The sequence below is a fragment of the Rhinopithecus roxellana genome, chromosome 19 (genome assembly GCF_007565055.1).
Source record: "Rhinopithecus roxellana isolate Shanxi Qingling chromosome 19, ASM756505v1, whole genome shotgun sequence".
Lineage (NCBI taxonomy): Eukaryota > Metazoa > Chordata > Mammalia > Primates > Cercopithecidae > Rhinopithecus > Rhinopithecus roxellana.
Window position 1 is genome coordinate 47219203 of NC_044567.1, and position 21260 is coordinate 47240462.

Here is a 21260-nt window from a genome sequence, read left to right on the forward strand (position 1 = left end):
TCCAATACTCTTTCCACCACACTCCATGAATGAATCTGGTTGCTTGGAGGATGAGGCTGGTGCTTTTCACTTCTCTCTGAGGTCAGGCTATCATTGTCACTTGAGTCTAAAAGGACAGACACGACATAATCAGGTCCTTGCTGGTTTGTGGTTCAATGAGAGACATAAAGGGGGCCCTGGAGCTTCCAGTGGCCAGTGGAGAACCAAAGAGTGAAAACCTAATTAGCACCTCTGTTTTTTAGCTTGGGGCGGAAGGACCACTTGGGCTGGGATTCTGTACAGTTCTGTGACACTCTGTGGGAAATAAAGCATGAAGTTCAACTTGGCTGAAGGGAAGAGGAGGTGGAGATAGTGATGAGCTATGACATCAAGACTCTTCCAGATGCAAACGGTAGATGACCTGGCACAAATTGTTGTGGCACAAATAGAAATTGATTGGCTCTTATAACTGACATTCTAGGAGTAGGGCTGGCTTCTGGTCTGGCTTAATCCAGGGGCTCCAACGATATCTCAGGGTTCATTTCTCCCTCTCCTGGTTCTGCTTTCTGCTGTCACCACCATTCTCAGACAGGTGGTTCTCATGCTGGCAGGATGGTCACTGGCAGATCCAGGCTGCCTTCTTCATGGTTCCAATTTCAGCAGAAAAGAGAAAATGCTTTTTCTTAAGAGTCCCAGCCGAAGTGTTAGGATTGCTTCTCACTGTTCCTGGTTAGTTATATGCCCAGCCTGACTCAACATCTGATGCCAGAAGGATGTGCTGCTCTGCCTGGCCAGCAGATTTTTATGCCCGTCCTTGAACTGAGGATAGAGTCAGGACAACTCAAGTTCCATGGGCTGAGAGTAGGAGATGAGTGGTTTTTCCAAAAGGAAAATTGGGGTACTATCAGGAGGGCAGATTCTAAAAATAGATGTCTACTATAGAGACCTTGAGAAGTCATTTCCCGTCTCTAGATCCCTGACTCCTCAAGTACATGTAAATTCAAGGGCAGAAATGGGTCTCATTAAGAACAATAATCCAAACTGCCCCAGTTTCTGTTGCCACCTGCCCACATAAGATCCCAGCGCCTTGTGCAGTGCCTCTTGGGCATTTTTAGCATCTCCAGGAGGTGTCCCACACAGATTCACCAATAGGTTCCTTAGTGCCAGGTGCCATTGCTGCCCCCAAGTACCATGTTCCTAATCACGGGTGAGGCCACAGTGCTCCTAATGTGCCCAAGCTGTGTGCTGATCTGCTGAGGAACCTTCTAGGTTAGCGTCCATCAGAACAGCCCCATGGGAAGTAGCATGTGTCACAGAAACAGCTTTTGTCATTGCCTCCTGGAAACAGCTCTTCTAGCTTTTGTCTGGAGCTTCTCTTCTCTCACCAGGCTCAGACTCTGACCATGGAGCCAGGTGGGGTCAGCCAGCATGCTGCTGTCCACCTCTACCCCCATTTCTGTCCCTTAATGGTCATATAAACTCATCAGACAAGCCCAGATATGTCTGTGTCTCAGGCTGTCAGGCTCCAGCTGGGATGACCATCCCTTAAAATAACCATAAAACTGGGCCAACCACACCTACATTGCCTATCACTTACAAGTTGTGAGAGTCAGTTGAGTCTGTGCTTGTGGAAGAATTTCTGAGCTCTAAATGCTACATGGGAGAAAGGCTCAGTTCATTTGGACTTCAGCAAGGTATTGTCACTTTCCAGAGAAGGGTTCACCTCCTTCCCGTCTGCCTCAGCCAATATTCTCAACCTTGGTCCTGTATTAAAGTCACGCAGGTGACGTTGACACCAAAGCACGGGCAGCAAAAGAAAAAGAAATAGATACACTGGACTTCATCAAAATTTAAAACTTTTCTACATAAAAAAGCACTATCAAGAGAGCGAAAAGGCAATCTACAGAATGAGAGAAAATATTTGCAAAGAATATATCGGATAAGGTATCAATATCCAGAATGCATAAAGAATTCCTACAACTCAACAACAAAAACCAAACAATCCAATTGAAAAATGGGCTAAGAATTGAATAGACATTTTTCTAAAGAAGACTTACAAAGAACTAATCAGCAAGCACATAAAAAGATGCTCAACGTCATTAGTCTTTCAAGAAATGCAAATCAAAGCCACCATGAGATACCATTTCACAGTCATTAGGAACGGTTTTCATAAAAAAATAGGAAAATAAATGTCAGCAAGGCCATGGAGCATTTGGAACCCTCATGCATTGCTGGTGGAAATATAAAATGGCACAGCTGTTGGGGGAAATATAGAATCACCATATGATTCAGCAGTTCCACTTGTAGGTATACTCAAATTTTAAAAGCAGAAACTAGATGTTTAAACATCCCTACCAATAGCAGCATTATTCACAACAGCCAAAACATGGAAACAGCCCAAGTGTCCATCAGCGGATGAACAGATAAACAAAATGTGGTATGCATGGAATATTATTCAGCATTAAAAAAAGGAAATTCTGACACACACTACAAGGTAGATGATCTTTAAGGGCATTATGGTGAGTGAAATAAGCCGATCACAAAAGGATACATACTATACAGTTCCACTTATATCTGATGTATCTAGAATAAGCAAATTCACAGAGACAGAACGTAGAAGTTGCCAGGGGCTTGGGGAGGGAAGAATGGGAGGCTATTTTTTAATGGATATAGAGTTTCAGTTCAGGAAGATGAAAGAGTCCTGGAGATGGATGGTGGTGACAGCTGCACAACAGTAAGAATGTATTTCATGCCACTGAACTGTATACTTAATAATGGCTGGCTGGGCACGGTGGCTCATGCCTGTAATCCCAACACTTTGGGAGGCCGAGGCGGGTGGATCACCTTAGGTCAGGAGTTCAAGGCCAGCCTGACCAATATGGTGAAACCCCATCTCTACTAAAAACACAAAAATTAGCCGGGAATGGTGGCATGCACCTGTAGTGCCAGCTACTCGGGAGGCTGAAACAGAAGAATTGCCTGAACCTAGGAGGTGGAGGTTGCAATGAGCCCGAGATTGTGCCACTGCACTCCAGCCTGGCAACAGAGCAAGACTCCCTCTCAAAAAACAAAAAGAAAAAAAAATGGCTACAATGGTTAATTTTATGTTACATATATTTTGCCACAATTTTGAAAAGATCACTCAGGAACTTATAAAAAATCCCAATGCCCAGGCCTATTAAGACCATTTCAATCAGAATCTCTAGGGTCAGACCCTTTCATTGGCCTTTTTAAAAAGCTTCCCAGCGGGCCGGGCGCGGTGGCCTACGCTTGTAATCCCAGCACTTTGGGAGGCCGAGGCAGGTGATCACCTGAGGTCAGGAGTTCAAGACCAACCTGGCCAACATGGTGAAACCCCGTCTCTACTAAAAATAATAATAATAAAAAAATTAGCCAAGCATGGTGGCTCATGCTTGTAGTCCCAGCTACTCGGGAGGCTGAGGCATGAGAACTGCCTGAACTCAGGAGGCAGAGGTTGCAGTGAGCGGAGATCACGCCACTGCACTCCAGCCTCGGAAACAGAGTGAGACTCGGTCTCAAATAAATAAATAAATATAAATAAAAATAAATAAAAAGCTTCCCAAGGAATTGTAATGCCAGGATTGAGAACCACAAGACTAGGTCTTCAAAGCAGCACGCACGCTGAGTGACCAAGGGAGTGGTCTATAAAAGGAGAGACACTCTCCTTCTACTCTGACCTCTGCTTCTGGTCCCGGCGCCTCTGTCCACTCTTCCGGTCCCTAAGACCAAATGTAAGATATTGCAGCGCTCTGGTCCCCGGCTAAACACCACAGCCCTTCTCCTCACTTCTGGCCAGGAATAGTGCATCGCATTCTTCACAAGTGGGAGAGATCTTCACCTCCAGTGAGAAACAAATGTAAAAGAATCAACAAAATGCAAATCAAATTAAATAAACTTGTTTTAATCATTAGCAGAACGAGCAAGCAGTACGTGTTGATCACCCTATTTGTAGAGTGAGGGGTGGAGGGAGTATTTATAAATGCTTTGAGAAAAAGTTTCTCCTCTTAGTGGTAAGGTCATGGATCACTTACTCCCAGCAGCATCTGAGGCTCCCGAGAGCCATTTCTGTACCGTCTCATTCCAGGAATGTGTGTGGAGCACCTGCTCTGAACCAGCACTGTGCTGGGTACTTGCTGGGAATACGAGATGACCCCAGCTTTCTAGGAGCTAACTGGCTGATGAGCCGAGGCAGGGACATTTGCAGAAAGGAGAAAAATAGAAAGACACAGATTTTCATGAATGAGCTATGGATAATCTGGACACCAAAAAATAAACCTTTGCTTCATTACTTGCCTGATGCCTTTGCCTCCATCCCCATCCTAAAATCAGGGCTGGACTATGAGTGACACAAGTGGGGCTCCCACTTCAAGTGCAAATTTTAAGGGGGCTCCAAAAGTCCCCATAGTTAATATAAATAATATTTTAATGCAATTGTTTAAAAATAAAAATTCACATTAGGCTGGGCATGGTGGCTCACACCTGTAATCCCAGCACTTTGGGAGGCTGAGGCGGGAGGATCATGAGGTCAGGAGATGGAGACCATCCTGGCTAACATGGTGAAACCCCGTCTCTACTAAAAATACAGAAAATTAGCCTGGCGTGGTGGCGGGAGCCTGTAGTCCCAGCTACTCAGGAGGCTGAGGCAGGAGAATGGCGTGAACCCGGGAGGTGGAGCTGGCAGTGAGTTGAGATTACGCCACTGCACTCCAGCCTGGGCGACAGAGCAAGACTCCGTCTCAAAAAAAAAAAAAAAAAAAAAAAAGTCCCTGATAGACATTTGAAAGTCAGGACCAGAGCCTGCACTTGCAGGAGCTGGGCCTCTCCTGCCTCACCCTTATCCTGCCCCTGGTTCCAATCAAATTTCATTTCTATAAATGGCTCATGGGCTATAGTTTGTTAATTTTTTTTTAGAATATTGCATTAAAATATGATTTATTTTTATCATTTACTTTGAGTTTTTTAGAGATGAGTGCCTTGATTATTTCACCCTAGTCCCAGCCCTGTGGCAAAGTATCCTTGAAAACAGAGTTGCCAGTAAAAGACAAGACGCATGATTAAATTCCAATCTCAGATAAAATATGCCCATGGGATATACTTATACAAGAAGACTATTTGTCTGAAATTCAAATTTGAGTATCATGTTTTTGTTTGCTAAATATGGCAGCCCTGCTTGAGGAGTATCATACTGACTCCTCCAAAGATAAGGTGGTATTTAGTCCCATAGCAACATACCCCACCCACGTACACATGCATTTTACATACCATGAAAGCGACACTCCTGTGCGTTAACACACTGTTTCCAAAGGATGTCCCTCCCTTGATCTTCCTACAGCCTCTTGCCTTATACTTTCAGTCACTGCGCCTGACCCCAACTTCCTGGGCCCTCCTCAGCCTCCATGGGTCACAGTAGGCAGGAAAGGTCCCACAGGCTGGTGGATGTGAAGTCCTAGATCTCTCAGTGCCGCCCTGGGCATGTCCAGATCCAGCCAGAGTCCTATTGCTTTACCTGGGCCCTCTTGCTTTCAGCATTTATTCCCACTGGGCAAACAGAATTCTGATCAGCAGGGAAGCTGGCCATGGAGAGTTATAGGTCAACCTCCTGGGACACCAGATGTGACCATCAATGCATCAATGGCAAACCAAAAACGGTGGGGGCGTTCCTTGCCCCAGGAGGATGGTGGTGTAAATCAGGCTTGTAGAAGCCAACCTCAGAAAGGTAGATAGAGCCAGAAAGGAGAGGAATGGACCAAAGACAACATTCAGAGGGTCCCCAGGCACTGGGGCCAATGCTCAAAGGGAGGATCAAGCAGAACTCCTGCTGCACAGGGACAGAGAATTGAGGCAAAGAGAGAGAGGGACAAGACTCAATAGGAGAGGAAGAGCAGAGAGGAGTGGCACTCTGGCGGGTGACATGGGGTTACACACTGTCCAGGGAGGGCAGGCACACCCCAGCTGAGCTGGGAGAGCAGAACGTCTCTTGCAGCATCCTGCCATGGCCACATGGGGGTGCTTCTAGCTCCCTCCCACCCTGTCCAGTGTTCTCCAAGGGTGGGCTTGCAGCAGAATTACCTGGGATGCTTATTCAACAGCTCCAATTCCTGGCCATTGTCCCAGACTCACTGTCTTAGAATCTTAGCCACAAGACTAGGATTCTGCATTTTAAAAGCTTCCTAGGAAGGTTCTCATGCACCCTAAACCCAACCTCAGATGGAAAGCATGCACCCTGAGGGGTAAAGGAAGAGATACTGGCTGGCTTCTATGTAACAGGAGACCTCTCTTCTTGGTGGCGCTTCATTTGCTTGAATTTAGAGCCTGGTTCTAGGGTCTGGTGGGCATTCTGGAACACACTCGTGGGGGTTATTGAGCTGGCAGAGGCTGTGAGCATGACACACAGTCTCTTTCATACACAGCTTGAAGAACCTTGTGATAGCCTTCACATCAAAGTGGCATGGCAAATGGAACGAGAATGAGTCCGTGCCCAGCAACGTGTGTCCGCTTTGCTTCCTCTTCTTGGGCCCTCTTGAGAGTCCCTGGGAGCAGAGCCGGCATGGTGGAACTCCACCCTAGATCTCACTCTCTTCCAGAATCTCCTCCATGGTGTTGGCCATGGTGACATCCCCCTCGCTGCACTCGGACAGGCTGCTGCCCCGGGGCCAGCGTGCATGGTCCTGTTGGGGCCGGGCGCCCAGCTCCCCCAGACCTCGCATGGCTAGGTGTAGGAACCGCCCACTGTTAAGCGAGGGCTGCAGCGTCCGAAGCTTCTCAGCGCCATCTCCTTCCGAGATCTTCTTGGGACATTTTCCCAGTAACCGGAAGTTCTTCCCCAGGACACAGGCTCTGCAGCCTGCGTGGCGGGCTAGCAAGAAGCGGACCCAGTATTTCCGCAGCTCAGCCTTCACCTGCCAGGTGAGACAAGGGAGAGGTTACCGTCTTGAAGTCATTTAGTCATGTGTCCATTTAGCAAATATTAATTGAGAAGCTAGTCTGTGCCACCCTTGGGAAATTTACCTTGTAACGGGGAGACAAGGAGAAACAAAGATACATAAATATATCAGGTGGTAATGACACTGAGAGTATTAAGCAGGACAATGTGGTAAAGAAACAAAAACTTAAGATATGGTGTTCAGGAAAGGACTCTGCCAGGGTGGCATGTGAGCTGAAACCTGCTTGAAGGGTAAGGAGCCCCCTGCGTGAAGGTACAGAAGAAGCAGCAGTGAGCAAAACAGAAGATGGTTTTGCTGTCAAGAAGCTTACATTCTAGTAGGAGGAGATAGAAATAAATATTTATACTTGTAGTAGGGCAAGAGGAGGTTGAAAGGGAACTGGAAACTCTACCAACTCCTAAAGACAGGAGAAAACACCTGTTCTGGCCTCTGCCCCTCCCACTATCAAACCTTTTCCCAGGGAAGCAGAGAGCTGGTGGGGCTATGCAATAATATGAATAACTAAAAGTAATAATAGGCCAGGCTCCATGGCTCACGCCTGTAATCCCAGCACTGTGGAAGGCTGAAGTGAGTGGATTACTTGAGGTCAGGAGTTCGAGACCAGCCTGCCCAACATGGCGAAACCGCATCTCTACTAAAAATATAAAAGTTAGCTGAGCATGGTGGTGGGTACCTATAATCCCAGCTACTCAGGAGGCTGAGGCAAGAGAATCGCTAGAATCTGGGAGGCAGAGGTTGCAGTGAGCTGGTAGCATGCCACTACATTCCAGCCTGGGCAACAGAGCGAGACTGTCTCAAAAAAAAAAAAAAAAAAAAAACTATTTTTTTAATGTAATCATAGTTCCTAGGTGTTGAGCATTTACTATGTGCTCAGCATACCCAGGACAAGACTACAAAGCAGGGATGATGGTTACTTTCATGTTACTGATCAGGAAAGTGAGGCTAAATGAAGTGCAGCAACCCAGCTAACTCACAGAGCTCCTCCTAAGGGCGAACGAAGGCATGAAGCCAGATTTTTGGACTCCGAGGTTCAAGCTTGTTTCCTCTGTCACACTTGAATATTCCTTGCATCTCAGCAGGGCCAGTGCTGGGGTCTGAACTCCTTTATACCCATCCGACACCTTGTTTTCCATTTGTCTAAGCTGCCCCCTGCTCTCTGTACTGGAAGTTCACAATACAAATCTGTCCCCACTCAAGCTGGTCACTGCACATTCCCCCAGAGCACCGTCACATCCACAGGAACCTCCAGAGGTGGCAGGATTGCAGCCCCAGCCTCACATGCAACCAGGATGGCAACGTGGAAATCATACCTCTCCACTGGCAAAACCATACTGCAAGGCCACCAGGAACCCCTGAAACGAAAGGAGGACACGGCATAAAATCTGACTCTGGAGATGTGTCTGAGAGTTACTGGCAACATCCAAAGCCCTGCACAGGTCGTAGGAGTCCCCAGAAAAGGCGTGCAACTGCATTGCTTGCGATAACTAGGATTAGTCATACTGGTTATGTTAACTTGGATTTCCATGGCATCTGCTCTTGTTTTGACATTTCAGCGCCATCCCCACCCCCGCCGCACCCACATATCACCCTAGGTGTTTGCTTAGGTGTTCACAGGTGCACATGGATCAATGATGATTAAACCCCCAAGACCTTGTGTCATTCATTCAATTATACAAATACTGGGCAAGGTCACTGTTGCCCCCCTACTTGCACATAGTGGGCACTGGTTAATGTTGCTTGTTTGTGACAGTGTCACCCTTGTCACTAGGTTGGAGTGCGGTGGCATGATCTCAGCTCACTGCAACCTCCGCCTCCCGAGTTCAAGCAATTTTCCTGCCTCAGCCTCCCGAGTAGCTGGGATTACAGGCACATGCCACCACACCCTGCTACTTTTTTGTATTTTTAGTAGAGACGGGGTTTCGCCATATTGGGCAGGCTGGTCTTGAACTCCTGACCTCAGGTGACCCATCTGCTTTGGCCTCCCAAAGTGTGGGGATTATAGTCATGAGCCACTGCACCTGGCCTTTTTTTTTTTTTTTTTTTTTTTTTTTTTGCCCGACTTGCATTCTTTCCTTTCAGTCCCTGACCCTCCCTACTCTCTGAGCTTCTGGCAGGGTTGTCAGTCATGTGGTTCCCATGTTCCAGGATGACCATCGCCACAATACTCAGCCCAATGGGCTGGAATCAAAGGTGCTCCAGTTAATGCTTGCTTCCATTGTCTTTCTCAGGCTCCTACATATCCTGATTTGAAAGACAGTCACTGTGATTACCTACCTATCCTGGCTGTCCCTAACTGATGTGAGGGTCTGTGGCATTTGGGCAGTGTGTCTGATATATTGGAGCTGGATGTGTGCACATGGCTCAAGTACTTGCACGTTCATAGAAAGACTCTTATAAAATGCCAGAACTCACAAGGAAAGGATGCATTTCCAACTACAGGGTGAAGGTCCCGATGGCAGGCTGACTCCTCTTATATCTCTTGATGACAATGAAACGTGGCACTGGGGAAGGCTTTTCTGCTCTTCCTTATGTAAGCCTTGTTCAGCATGTCCCTTCGGGAGCCAGACCAGGATCTCCACATTGACAATCACGACATCAACCAAATGCTTGGATTCTGCCCATGAGTGTGGAATTTCCCTTCTCTTACGCACCTAGATATTCCATGGCGATAGCTTCCATAACAGGGGCATCGTGTTACCAGTTAACCATTTTCACACATGCAATCTGGTCACAGGTTCACAGCTGCCCTATGTGGTTGGCGGGACAGGTAATATTTGCCTCCAGGCACATGATATCAGAGGATCTGGCTTTCAGGGTGCCAGGATTCTCACAAACAAGTTGGCTAAAATAGGATTCCACATGACAAATGTGTCTTTTCACTTCCTCGGGTGCTTGCTTCACAGTTTTAGGAACATCCTAGGGTCTGGTTCTCATTCTAGATTAAGCAAGTGTGAAGGGAGTGGGTTCCACAGAACACATGGCTCTTACTTCATATGTCACCGCTGTTTGGCAGTCTCTCCAAAGCTCCACTGATTGCAGGAGGCTGGTGGAACTCTCTAAGCAGTAGGCTCTTGGAAGAGTAAAGAACCCTCCAAAGCAGCATGAAAAGGAAGCTGTTAGGGCTGATGCCTGTTCTTGCCAGTTTCCATGGTGGAGTTTCTAAAATGATCCACCAAATGGAGCTCCCCCAACATCTGCCCACCCTGTGCTCTTACCTCTGCCTGGTGGGATGCAGGGAAACATGGCAGGAGTATCCAGAAGGTGGGAGGCCTCTGCCCACACACAAGCCCTCTAAGTGTTTTCTGGCTCAGTCCTGGTACAAAACACCCTGCAGAGTCACTTTGATTCCGCACGTTCCTCAGCAGTGCAGGGTGATGAGCAGAGCGCTAGCTGGCTTCAGGAACAAATCTTCCATGCTGGTAGCTAGTCTCCAGAGATGGCCCCAATGGTTCCTCTTCTTTCTGTGGGCTCAGGCTGCTCTTCACCTCAAAAAGTAGACCAAGTTTTCTCTGCCCTTGAATCTGGGATGACCTTGTGACTCCTTTTACTGACACAATGTCGTAACAGTGACACTCTGGGACTTCTATGCCTATGTCCTAAGAGGGCTGGAGGTTTCTCCTTCCTCCGTCTTAGAACGTTTGCTCTTAGGATGCCCTGAGAGTCCAGCCGCCATGCTATGAGATATTCAGGATACATGGAGACGCCACATGGAGGAGAACTGAGGCCCCCTGAGCTATACAGTCTTAGCTGAGGTCCTGTTCAACAGCTAGCATCAATGTCTAGTTATGTGAATGAACCGTCTTGGATGTGCCACCCCAATTGGGCCCTCAGACATTTGCAGCCCCACACAAAAATTACATGTATCAAAAGAACTATCTACCCTGACCCCAAGCAGCCCAGTCTACTGAATCATTAAAAATATTAAAATGGGGCCAGGTGTGGTGGCTCATGCCTGTAATCCCAGTACTTTGGGAAGCTAAGGTGGGTGGATCACCTAAGGTTGGGAATTCGAGACCAGCCTGACCACCATGGAGAAACCCCATCTCTACTAAAAATACAAAAAAAAAAAAAAAATTAGCTGGCCGTGGTGGCTCATGCCTGTAATCCCAACTACTCGGGAGGCTGAGGCAGGAGAATGGCTTGAACCCAGGAGGCGGAGGTTGGGGTGAGCCAAGATCGCACCATTGCACTCCAGCCTGGGCAACAAGAGCAAAACTCCATCTCAACATGATAATAATAATGGTTACTGTTTTAAGCCATAAAGTTTTGGTGTGGTTTATTACACAGAATCAGATGACCAACACCTCCTCCCGAGGCAAAAGAGTCTAATAGGCTCAGATTCTTTCTCAGAAATCTGCCTCACATAGCTCCACATAAATAAACTGGTCTTTACCTGGCCTTGGGTGAGTGAGATCAGGTGATCACGGGCTCACATTGCCCGACCGTACCCTCAGGAGAAAAAAGTCCACCAAATATTACGACACAACAGCTGCAGAGTTTTTTCCCCTCTAATTTAGGATTACCTTTTAAAGAAGATTACAGCCAAGGAACACAAAAACCCCAAATGACTAAACCTTATCTTTTGAAAGTCCCCAAAAGACTGAAATAAATTAAACATGTTTTCATAATGGAAAAAAATTGCTTATGGATCCTCTGTCTTGATTCAAAGCTACAAAGAATTCAACTCCAACAGGAGGGAAAAACATACTGTCCAACTGCTCATACCACACTTCAGGCTCTGGCTCCTTGGCCTTTGGTGAGCATGCGGTGGGTGGACACATTTTCTCTGCTCTGCGTACCAAATCTCAGCACTTCACCCTGTCTGGTATATTGCTCCAATATATCAGACAGCACTTGACCTTTAAGACTGGTATGGGGAACTCGGTGTCTCCTGGTTCTAATCTTCATAAGGCCCCTGAGAGGCACTATGGCATAGTGGTTACAGGCAGGGGCTCTGAATAAAAACCTCATCTCTGACATATGTCAGCATGTGAAAGTCCTCTGAGCCTCAGTTCTTTCATCTTTAAAATAGGTATAGTAATTTATCTGTTGTAGGGATATTATGCGAATCCCATGAGCCTGAAAGTGTTTCATGTTAAATAGATACTTTCCAGTGTACCATTTTAATTCCTTTGCTAGTATTTTAAATACATTTTTTAAAGTTATTTTCTTAGTGTTTATTCCAGGGATTACAACATGCATCTTAACACAATCTATTTCATATTAACACTAACCTAATCCTGGTAAAATATAGAAATGTTCTCCTATATATCTCTATTTACTCATTCTTGTGATATTCTTGTCATATGTATTAGATCGTTATATGTTATAAACCCAATAATACAACTTATAGTTATTACTTGATACAATCTTGTATTTTTAAAATCAATTATGAGAAAAAAATATACATATAGCCTTTCAGATTTACCTACGTATCTACCTTTTCCACTGTTTTTTATTTCTTCATATGGATTTGAGTTGCTGTCTCTTGTCATTTCTCGCTAGCATGAAGTACTTCCTTTGATATTTCTTGAAAGGGGTGTTTGCCAATAATGATTTCTCTCAGTCTTTGTTTTTATGATAATGTCTTTAAAAAATTTTTTTTGGGAGGCCAAGACGGGTGGATCACTAGGTCAGGAGATCGAGACCATCCTGGCTAACACCGTGAAACCCCGTCTGTACTAAAAAATACAAAAAACTAGCCAGGCGAGGTGGCGGGTGCCTGTAATCCCAGCCACTCGGGAGGCTGAGGCAGGAGAATGGCATAAACCCGGGAGGCGGAGCTTGCAGTGAGCTGAGATCCGGCCACTGCACTCCAGCCTGGGCAACAGAGCAAGATCCCATCTTAAAAAAAAAAAATTTTTTTATTATACTTTAAGTTCTAGGGTACATGTGCACAACATGCTGGTTTGTTACATATGTATACATGTGCCATGTTGGTGTGCTGCACCCATCAACTCATTATTTACATTAGGAATATCTCCTAATGCTATCCCTCCCCCCTTCCCCACCCCACAACAGGTCCCTGTGTGTGATGTTCCCCTTCCTGTGTCCAAGTGTTCTCATTTTCACCTTTATCTTGAAACATACTTTTGCTGGATTTAGAATTCTTGATTGGCAAATTTTTTCTTTCAGCATTCTGAATATTTTATACCACTGGCTCCTGGCCTCCATTGTTCTGATGAGTAGTCAGCTGTTAATTGTATCATTGGTCCCTATATGTAATGAATCATTTTTCTCTTGTTGCTTTCAATATTTTCTCTTTATTTTTGGCTTTCAGCAGTTTGTAATGTTTCTAGGCATGAATGTCTTTGTTTTATGCTTTTTGGAGTCCATCGAGCTTCCTGGATGTGTAGATTAACATTTTTCTTCAAATTTTGGAAGTTTTCAATCATTATTTGTCCAAATATTTATTCTACCATTTCTATCTTTACTCTCCTTCTGGGACTCTCATATGTGTATGTTGGTATGCTTGATGGCATTCCAGAGATCTCTGAAGCCCTGTTATTTTTCTTCATTCTTTTTTCTTTCTGTTCCACAGACTGGATAACCTAATTGACCTATCTTCAAGTTCATGGGTGATTTATGCTGCAATCTTAAATCTAAGCTTTCCTAGTAAAATTTTCATATCAGTTATTGTAGTTTTCACCTTCAGAATTTCCATTTGGTTCTTATTTTATAATTGTTCTCTATTGAATTGAGATAATTGAATTCCTTTAATTATTTCAACAACCTTTTATTTAATTATTTCAACATGTTTATAAGAGCTTCTTTGAAGTCTTTGTCTGATAAGTTCAACATCTGGACATCCCCCACCCCACCCAGAAAGTTTCTAATGACTGCTTTTTTTTTTTTTTTTATCCTGAGTATACGTCACACTTTTCTGTTTCTTTGCAGATCTCATATGGCTTTGTACAAAACTGGAAGTTTTAGATAATATATTATAATAACTCAGGATTCTGATTCCCCAATCCCCATCCCTGGAGTGGTGGTGGTTATTTGTTTTGAAAATTGTCTGGACTACTAGTTCTGTGGCATCTGTCTTTGCTGTGGTATATAGCCAGTGATGTCTATGCTCATTTAAAAGTTTTTGGTATTTATTTTTAAGTCTGGTCTTCTGATGCTGTTTACAATAGCTTAATAATCAGCCAATGATCGATCAGAAGTTGTCTGCAAACACCTCAGGCCCATAAGGCTTCCATACCCTTTGCCAATGGATCCATGTGTCACTTGGAGAACACATTCAAAGTTCAGTTTAAAGCCTCTCCTGGCTTTTACTTTCCACCAGACCCACTCATGTTTCCTCTATATGTGTGCAGAAACTCATCTTCAGCCAGAAGTGTGTGAATGTCCTTTCTGGTCCTTCTTGAGTGTGTATGCAACCTTATGCATATACACAACCTTCCAGTCAACCTGAGAAATATGTGGGGGCTTGTCAAGGCCCACTGTGGCTGTTTCATTCCCCAAATCTTCCTGTTAAATTTCTGGCTAGCCCATCAGTATGTTTTTTCACCCCAGAGAGAATGAAAACTTCAGGCTTTAACATTGACCTTCCCTGTTCCTTTGTTACCAAGATGACTACTGTATCTGGCAATGCCCAAGGATAAGGGCTTTTTCTGCTCTTTGATCCAAATCAAGTCAGCCTCCCTCCTCAGTGATGCTGCTAGTTTTCACTAGAATTTCCTCACTGATGGAGCAGGGATTAGAGAACAAAAGCAGTCCCAGACAAAAATAACATAGACTCCCACTGTTATTACTGAGTTTCAGTAATTTTTCTTGAACAAATCCTTCTCATTTCCCTTTTTTCTTTTTTTAGTTAATTTCTAGGGTCCCAAAATGGTTGCTATCGACAATTGTCCAATTTTATCATTGTTTTTTGGGGAAAAGATTTGCTAGAGCCTCTCTCCTTCATCCCAGAAGTCCTGTCTCCACACCAACATTTAAAGATGATTAATTTTCAAATTACTACTCTATGAAGACTCTGGCTGTGTCTGTGCTGTTAGCGATAATCTGTAGCATTAGTGGCCTTCACTAATGAGCCACGTCTCCCAGGATTCATGCCTTTGTGCAGGGCCCTCCCCTTTCAATCTAGGCTGGGTCTGTGACTTGCTTTAAATGACAGAATGCAGAAGAAGCATCACTGTGCCAGTTCCAGGCATAGGCATTTAAAATGTCTGGCAGCTCCTGCTTTTATACTCTTGGGAGCCCTGAATTGCCCTATCCTGTGGAGAGACCACAAGTAGAAAACACATGGCATGTCTAAGGAATGTCATGGACACTGAGAAATGAGGCCTCAGAAATGTGACCCAAATAAAACTAGCCTCAGCTATTTGAGCCACCCAACTTAGGCACCAGTCATGTGAGTGAAGAAGACATCTTGGTAGTTCCAGCCCCAGGAGGCATGACAGAAGCAGAAGTTAGTCACCCCTACTGGGTCCTGCCTAGATTCCTAACTCCTAGAATCATGAAAAATAATTTTAAAAAGATTGCCATCTTAAGACACTAAGGAATAGATAATAATTTAAGCAATAGATTACCAAAAGATTCCCAGGTAACAACCACAGTTGGCCTCTTGTTTCTAGTTTCAGCTCCTACACATCTGTCAAAGTTCAATAGCCTCCTGGTCTGAACTCATCAGTCCCTACCCAATTTGTGTTGCATTCTGCGTACATGTCACCTGAAGCACAGACAATGTTCACTTTGCACAATGCTCTGCAGAGAACCCAGCAAAAATAGGCACTTAATAAAAGGCTTCACATTGACATTCACAGTTAATACGATCATGAGTCACACCAACTATTACCATCCAGGAAAGAGACCATTTCCCCCTTCTTAGTCACTGAATCATGCTGGCAGGATCAACGCAATACTTCCCCATCTGCATGCTCTTCTAATGCCAAGGGCCCTTACTGATAAAGGCTGCTGATGCTACAATTCTATTTTCATCCATGGGCTCCTTAATTCTGAGCCTGTTTGGGCCACATGCATTTTGTTTTCGCCGAAGTCAAGGCATCTTGGTTCAGATTCCTACTTACATGAAAGGAGCTCAGTGTCAACTGAATGAAAAGTCGTATAAGTTTTGCAAATCCTTCGACTTGATCATCGGTGATGAAAGAGAAGAGGATCTCATGAACGCCCAATAAAGGAATGAGGACCAGTGTTGATTTTGCCAATCTGTAAATGACAACCAAATAGCAGTCATGAGGGCCACATGGGGAACAGGCAACACTTCCTGCTCTTCTGTGCCATGCCTTTGTTGCAGCTCTTACCATATCGATCATTGTTTCCCAGATGGTCTCCTTGACTACAACATTTAATGCTTCAGGGCCACTGTGGTCTTGTTTACTGTTGCGTTCCTACACTTGATGCATGGGGGATGCTCAGAAAACATGAATTGAATGAATTCCCCCGTATCTATTATCATATGTCTGCAGCTCTTAATGTTTTGCCTGATGGATAGATTTCCACGCAAGTGACTACCACCCTGGGACACTCCACCCCTACCAGGTTTGTTAAGTTTCCTATCGCCTGGCTAGCAGTTTCCTCTATCTTTCTTTACTCAGGACTTGCAACATCAGTATTTCCAGTGTTACCACGAGAAAGGAGAAAAAATGAGTTGCCCAGGGTCACACAGACACTCGGTAGTAAACCTCAGGCTGGATGTGGGGCATCTGACCTTCAGTTCCGACCTGCAGACTCCTTTCTGGACTTCGCTATCAGCCCTCACGCTGCCCCTTAACCCTGGTGATAGTGAGGGCTGCAGGAAATGAAAAACTGATCCTCCTCATAAAAAGTGCTGCGTGGAGGTTCGCTGTTGTATATAGTCTACACAAAAAAGACAAACATTCCTTGTGCCACCCACGTGTAAAGTGCACAGCTGGGGCCCAAATGCTCCATACTGGTGGTTCCCAAACGTGGCCAACTATTAAAATTCCTTACAGAGCTCTTAAAATATATACATATAGTTTCCTGGGCCTCAATGTCAACTCCCTGAATCCACACCTCTGGAGGTTGGGTCCTAGGAAGTTAATTTTTTTTAAGAGACAGGATCTCCCTGTGTCACCCATGCTGGAGTACAGTAGCACGATTCTAGCTCACTGCAGCCTTGAACTCCTGGGCTCAAGCAATCCTCCTGCTTTGGACTCCAGAGTTGCTGGGACTATAGGTGTGCACCACTGTGCCTGGATAATTATTTTATTATTTTATTTTATTTTATAGAGATGGGGTCTTACGTTGTTGCCCAGGCTGGTCTCAAACTCCTAGCCTCAAGTGATATACTACTTCTGCCTCAGTCTCCCGAAGTGTTGGGATTACAGGTGCAAACCACTGCACCTGGCCGGATGTGGACTTCTTAAGGAACTCCCCCATGGATCCTGAGAAGTAGACAGGTTTGGAAATAACTGCTCTTTACTGTTGAGCTGCTTCTTAATTTAAAACTAACTACATTAGCAGAGATGACTCATATTCAGGGTACAAACAAAGCTACTGTCTTATCCACATTGGGAAAGAGGAGCATAATTGTAAAGATTTTTTTTTTTTTTTTTTTTTTAGCTTAGGTCACTTCTTGTAAAGGGGCCAGACTAGGAGGAACTTCCCCTCAGATCCCGTGGAATTAAAGGTGTAGAAAAACAGGGTGGCATTAGCAGTTCATGGGGGAGTTTCTTAAGGAAGTTTTAACTCTGTCCAAGAGCAAGAGCTTACTGTGAATCCTGTCTGCAAGGGCCATTCAAATGCACCGTTATCAATGAAACAAACAACCTCACCTTTGTGCCCCCAAAGGATCTAAAGCAGTGCAGGAGCCTGCAGGATGGAGGGACTCCACCTGGCCACGTGACTGTGTGAACCAGAGCCTTGACTGTCAGGAAAGGCTGATGAGCAGACAGATGGAATCATGGGCCTTGGCTATGTGGTTCTCTTGAGCTGAGCTCAGATCGACTCCCACTCTAACACCCACCCCTACAGAAGTCACTTCACTAGGCAACATTAATATGGTCCCCATGAGACAACATTTCAAGGGTTTTGTATTTCCAGGAGTGTTTTTAAAGCCCTCTGGCCCAGAGGTTACAAAGTAGTGACCACGGATGGTAACTGACCTGCAGACAACTTTTGCTTAGGCCACGGAGCAATTTTTGTTATTGCAGTCATCTTTCAATAATAATATTTCTAGCAAAAGTGTCCAGGTTTCTGGCTTCTTTTGAAAAATGAGGAGATCTGGCAACACTGGGCTCAAATTCTTGCTTGGCAATCGTTGGTTGCAGCCGGGCAATGGCTGTCCCTTTAGAGGGAGTCTGTGGCCTCCAGCCCCCACCCGGCTTATACTACTCAGTTGTGTTACTTGCTTGACCCTTGTAAGAGTCTGAATTTGTGACCCTTGTTCTGGGTGGTCTGGGTTTTCACGACACAGACTTATATGCCTCCAAGCAGACCTGTGTCTTATCATCAGCTTATTCTGATGCCATGTTACAGTGTTATGGTTTTCTAAAATAAACTTTTAATTTTGGAATAATTTTAGATTTACAGAAAATTAGCAAAGGCAGTACAGAGAGTTCCTACATCTCTTCACTCAGTTTTCCCTAATGTTAACATACTACATAACCGTGCCCATTTGTCAAAACTTAAGAAACCTACACGGTACATTTCTAGTAACTAAAGTTCGGAGTTTATGTGGATTTCCCACTACTGTCCTTTTCCTGTTCCCTGATCCCACGTTTCGTTTAGTACGGCATGATCTGTAAAGAATAACAATTTTTAAGTAAAGTTTTGGGCCACTCACCCTTCTGGATGGAGACATGAAGGGACTGTCTACCCTTCACCTTATTCTAACTTTTCCTTAGACAAAGTACTATTTGTGTCCCTGTCCAGAAGAAAATCCATAAATAGCAATAGTGGTTTACTCTTACAGACTGTGTTTATGCTCATTTTCATACATAACCATTTGTTTATTTAAATGGTCCCATTTATTGCAATCATTTATCCAACAAATATTTATTGAGCATCTGCTTATGGCACATGAGTGAATCTGATGAGAAAGAAGGAGTTGTAGTCAAAGACAGCAGGGGTACAGGAAGAGTATCTGGGCCTGAGTTCAAATTCTCAGTGTTGCCAATTATTAGTGCTATGACTGTAGGCAAATTGTTTAACCTCTCATCTGTTAGTTTCCTCATCTGTAAAAGGGAGATTATAATAGTGATAGCATCTACCTGACAGCGCTGTCACAAGGATTAAACAATAGCATAGGGTAAACCCTCAGAATAAATGGTATCTGACACATGATAAATGATCAATACATTTTCGTTATTACTATGTTTAAAGAGGCCATCCCTGACCTTCAGTTGCTTATAATTTCAATATTTTTTATCAAATTTACTTGAATTTGTGACATTTTTATTCTTTGGTTGCTGATGGGGTTCAGAACGTGGTACTCTAAAATATGGCACCTTGACATACTAAGTATTTTAAGCTGAAAGAAGTTGAGAAAACTGCAGGAGCAGGAAAGTCTCTCTGACTCTCCCACCCTTCTCCCCTGAAACAGGTCATGAAACCTAAGAGGGATTTTCTGACCTTCTCCTGAAGCGGATCATAAGACCCTCATGTGAGAGGTGGAGGAAAGGAATGTCCTTATATCTGAAGACACAATGACACAAGAATCTGTACAAACAGGGCTTGTTAAATTTCCCCCAGTTTATGACCATTAGATCTCCTTTGTTCAATCATACTTCTCCCATGACCGTCTACTTTGCATCAAACCTAGCATAAAAATACGCACGTTTGACCATTTCTTTGGGTCTTCCTTTCCTTATGAAGTCTCCTACGTCATATAAAACTTATGAAATAAACTTGCATGCTTTTTCTCCTGTTAATTTGTCTTTGTCTAATTTTCAGACCCAGCCAGGAACCCTAAGAGGGTTGAGGAAAAGCTTTTGCTTCCTACATTGCCTATCAGAAAGTCCTTTCAGAAAGAACTGGGGTTTAGCATGTTAAGAAATGCTTGTCGGGCCGAGTGCAGTGGCTCACACGTATAATCCCAGCACTTTGGAAGGCCGAGGTGGGCGAATCACCTGAGATCTGGAGTTTGAGACCAGCCTGACCAACATGGAGAAACTCTGTCTCTACTAAAAATACAAAATTAGCTGGGCATGGTGGCTCTTGCCTGTAATCCCAACTACTTCAGAGGCTGGGCAGGAGGATCGCTTGAACCTGGGAGATGGAGGATGCACTGAGCCAAGATCGTGCCATTGCATTCCAGCATGGGCAACAAGAGTGAAACTCCATCTCAAAAAAAGAAAAGAAAAGAAAGAAAGAAATTCTTCTCCTTTATAAATGAATCAAGAGCTCTGCCCAGGTGCATCCCGTGGAGAGTTAAGGCCCTTTATTTAGGGGAAGAGAGCTGCCTCTGAGAACCACAACTCTGTGGGATCCCATCCCCTGTGGGAACCACAAAGAACAGAGAACTCCAGCCGAGCTGAGGGTCTGCTGAACTCTGTCCGCATTCCTAGGGCATTGCTTACCCTGTTTACAGCCCCAGAGTTCCTCCTTCACACTTGGCTCAGTTCTCTTTCTCCAAGCCAGACAGATGGACCATTTTTTTATTTCCTTTGCTTGATGGTGGAAGCCCAGGGACAAGGGCTAAGACTACAGAAGGTTCTCCAGCTCCTAGCAACTTGCCTCTTTGGCAGGGCCTAAATGTGTTTAATTTAAACTTTCCTAAAATATAATCCTGGAGGGAGGCCAGATCAGGGTTACATTCTAAAAGTTCTCAAAATCGGCCGGGCGCGGTGGCTCAAGCCTGTAATCCCAGCACTTTGGGAGGCCGAGACGGGCGGATCACGAGGTCAGGAGATCAAGACCATCCTGGCTAACACGGTGAAACCCCGTCTCTACTAAAAAATACAAAAAACTAGCCGGGCGAGGTGGCGGGCGCCTGTAGTCCCAGCTACTCGGGAGGCTGAGGCAGGAGAATGGCGTAAACCCGGGAGGTGGAGCTTGCAGTGAGCTGAGATCCGGCCACTGCACTCCAGCCTGGGCGACAGAGCGAGACTCCGTCTCAAAAACAAAAAACAAAAAAAAAAAAAAACAAAAATAAAAGTTCTCAAAATCTTCAAGAGTTGGAGGCAGCCTGTACCTACAAGCCTTTGGATAAAATATGCTGGGCCCTGTCCCACCAGAAGTCTTTAAGGGAAAACAGACATGGAAGGGAAAACAGACGTGGAAGGGAATGAGGAAGAGGAGCAACTTTCTGACATGGAAGAGGGGGGTGTGAGCTGAGGAACTGAGGGGTGCCAATGCCCCGCTGGGGTTACAGTAAAGAGCCCTCTC

General features: G+C 44.9%; 1 protein-coding gene across 1 annotated transcript in view; it reads right to left on the bottom strand.

The window, feature by feature from the left end:
• Positions 1–5968: 5968 nt before the first annotated feature.
• GLP2R (glucagon like peptide 2 receptor) overlaps positions 5969–21260 on the bottom strand; it is a 67978-nt gene continuing 52686 nt past the window's right edge. The window contains exons 11-13 of the mRNA XM_010358266.1: positions 15980–16118; positions 8255–8296; positions 5969–6899 (exon numbers count right to left, since the gene is read on the bottom strand). Coding sequence (XP_010356568.1) covers positions 6564–6899; positions 8255–8296; positions 15980–16118 — 517 coding nt within the window. The 3' untranslated portion in view covers positions 5969–6563. The remainder of the gene's footprint in view (positions 6900–8254; positions 8297–15979; positions 16119–21260) is intronic.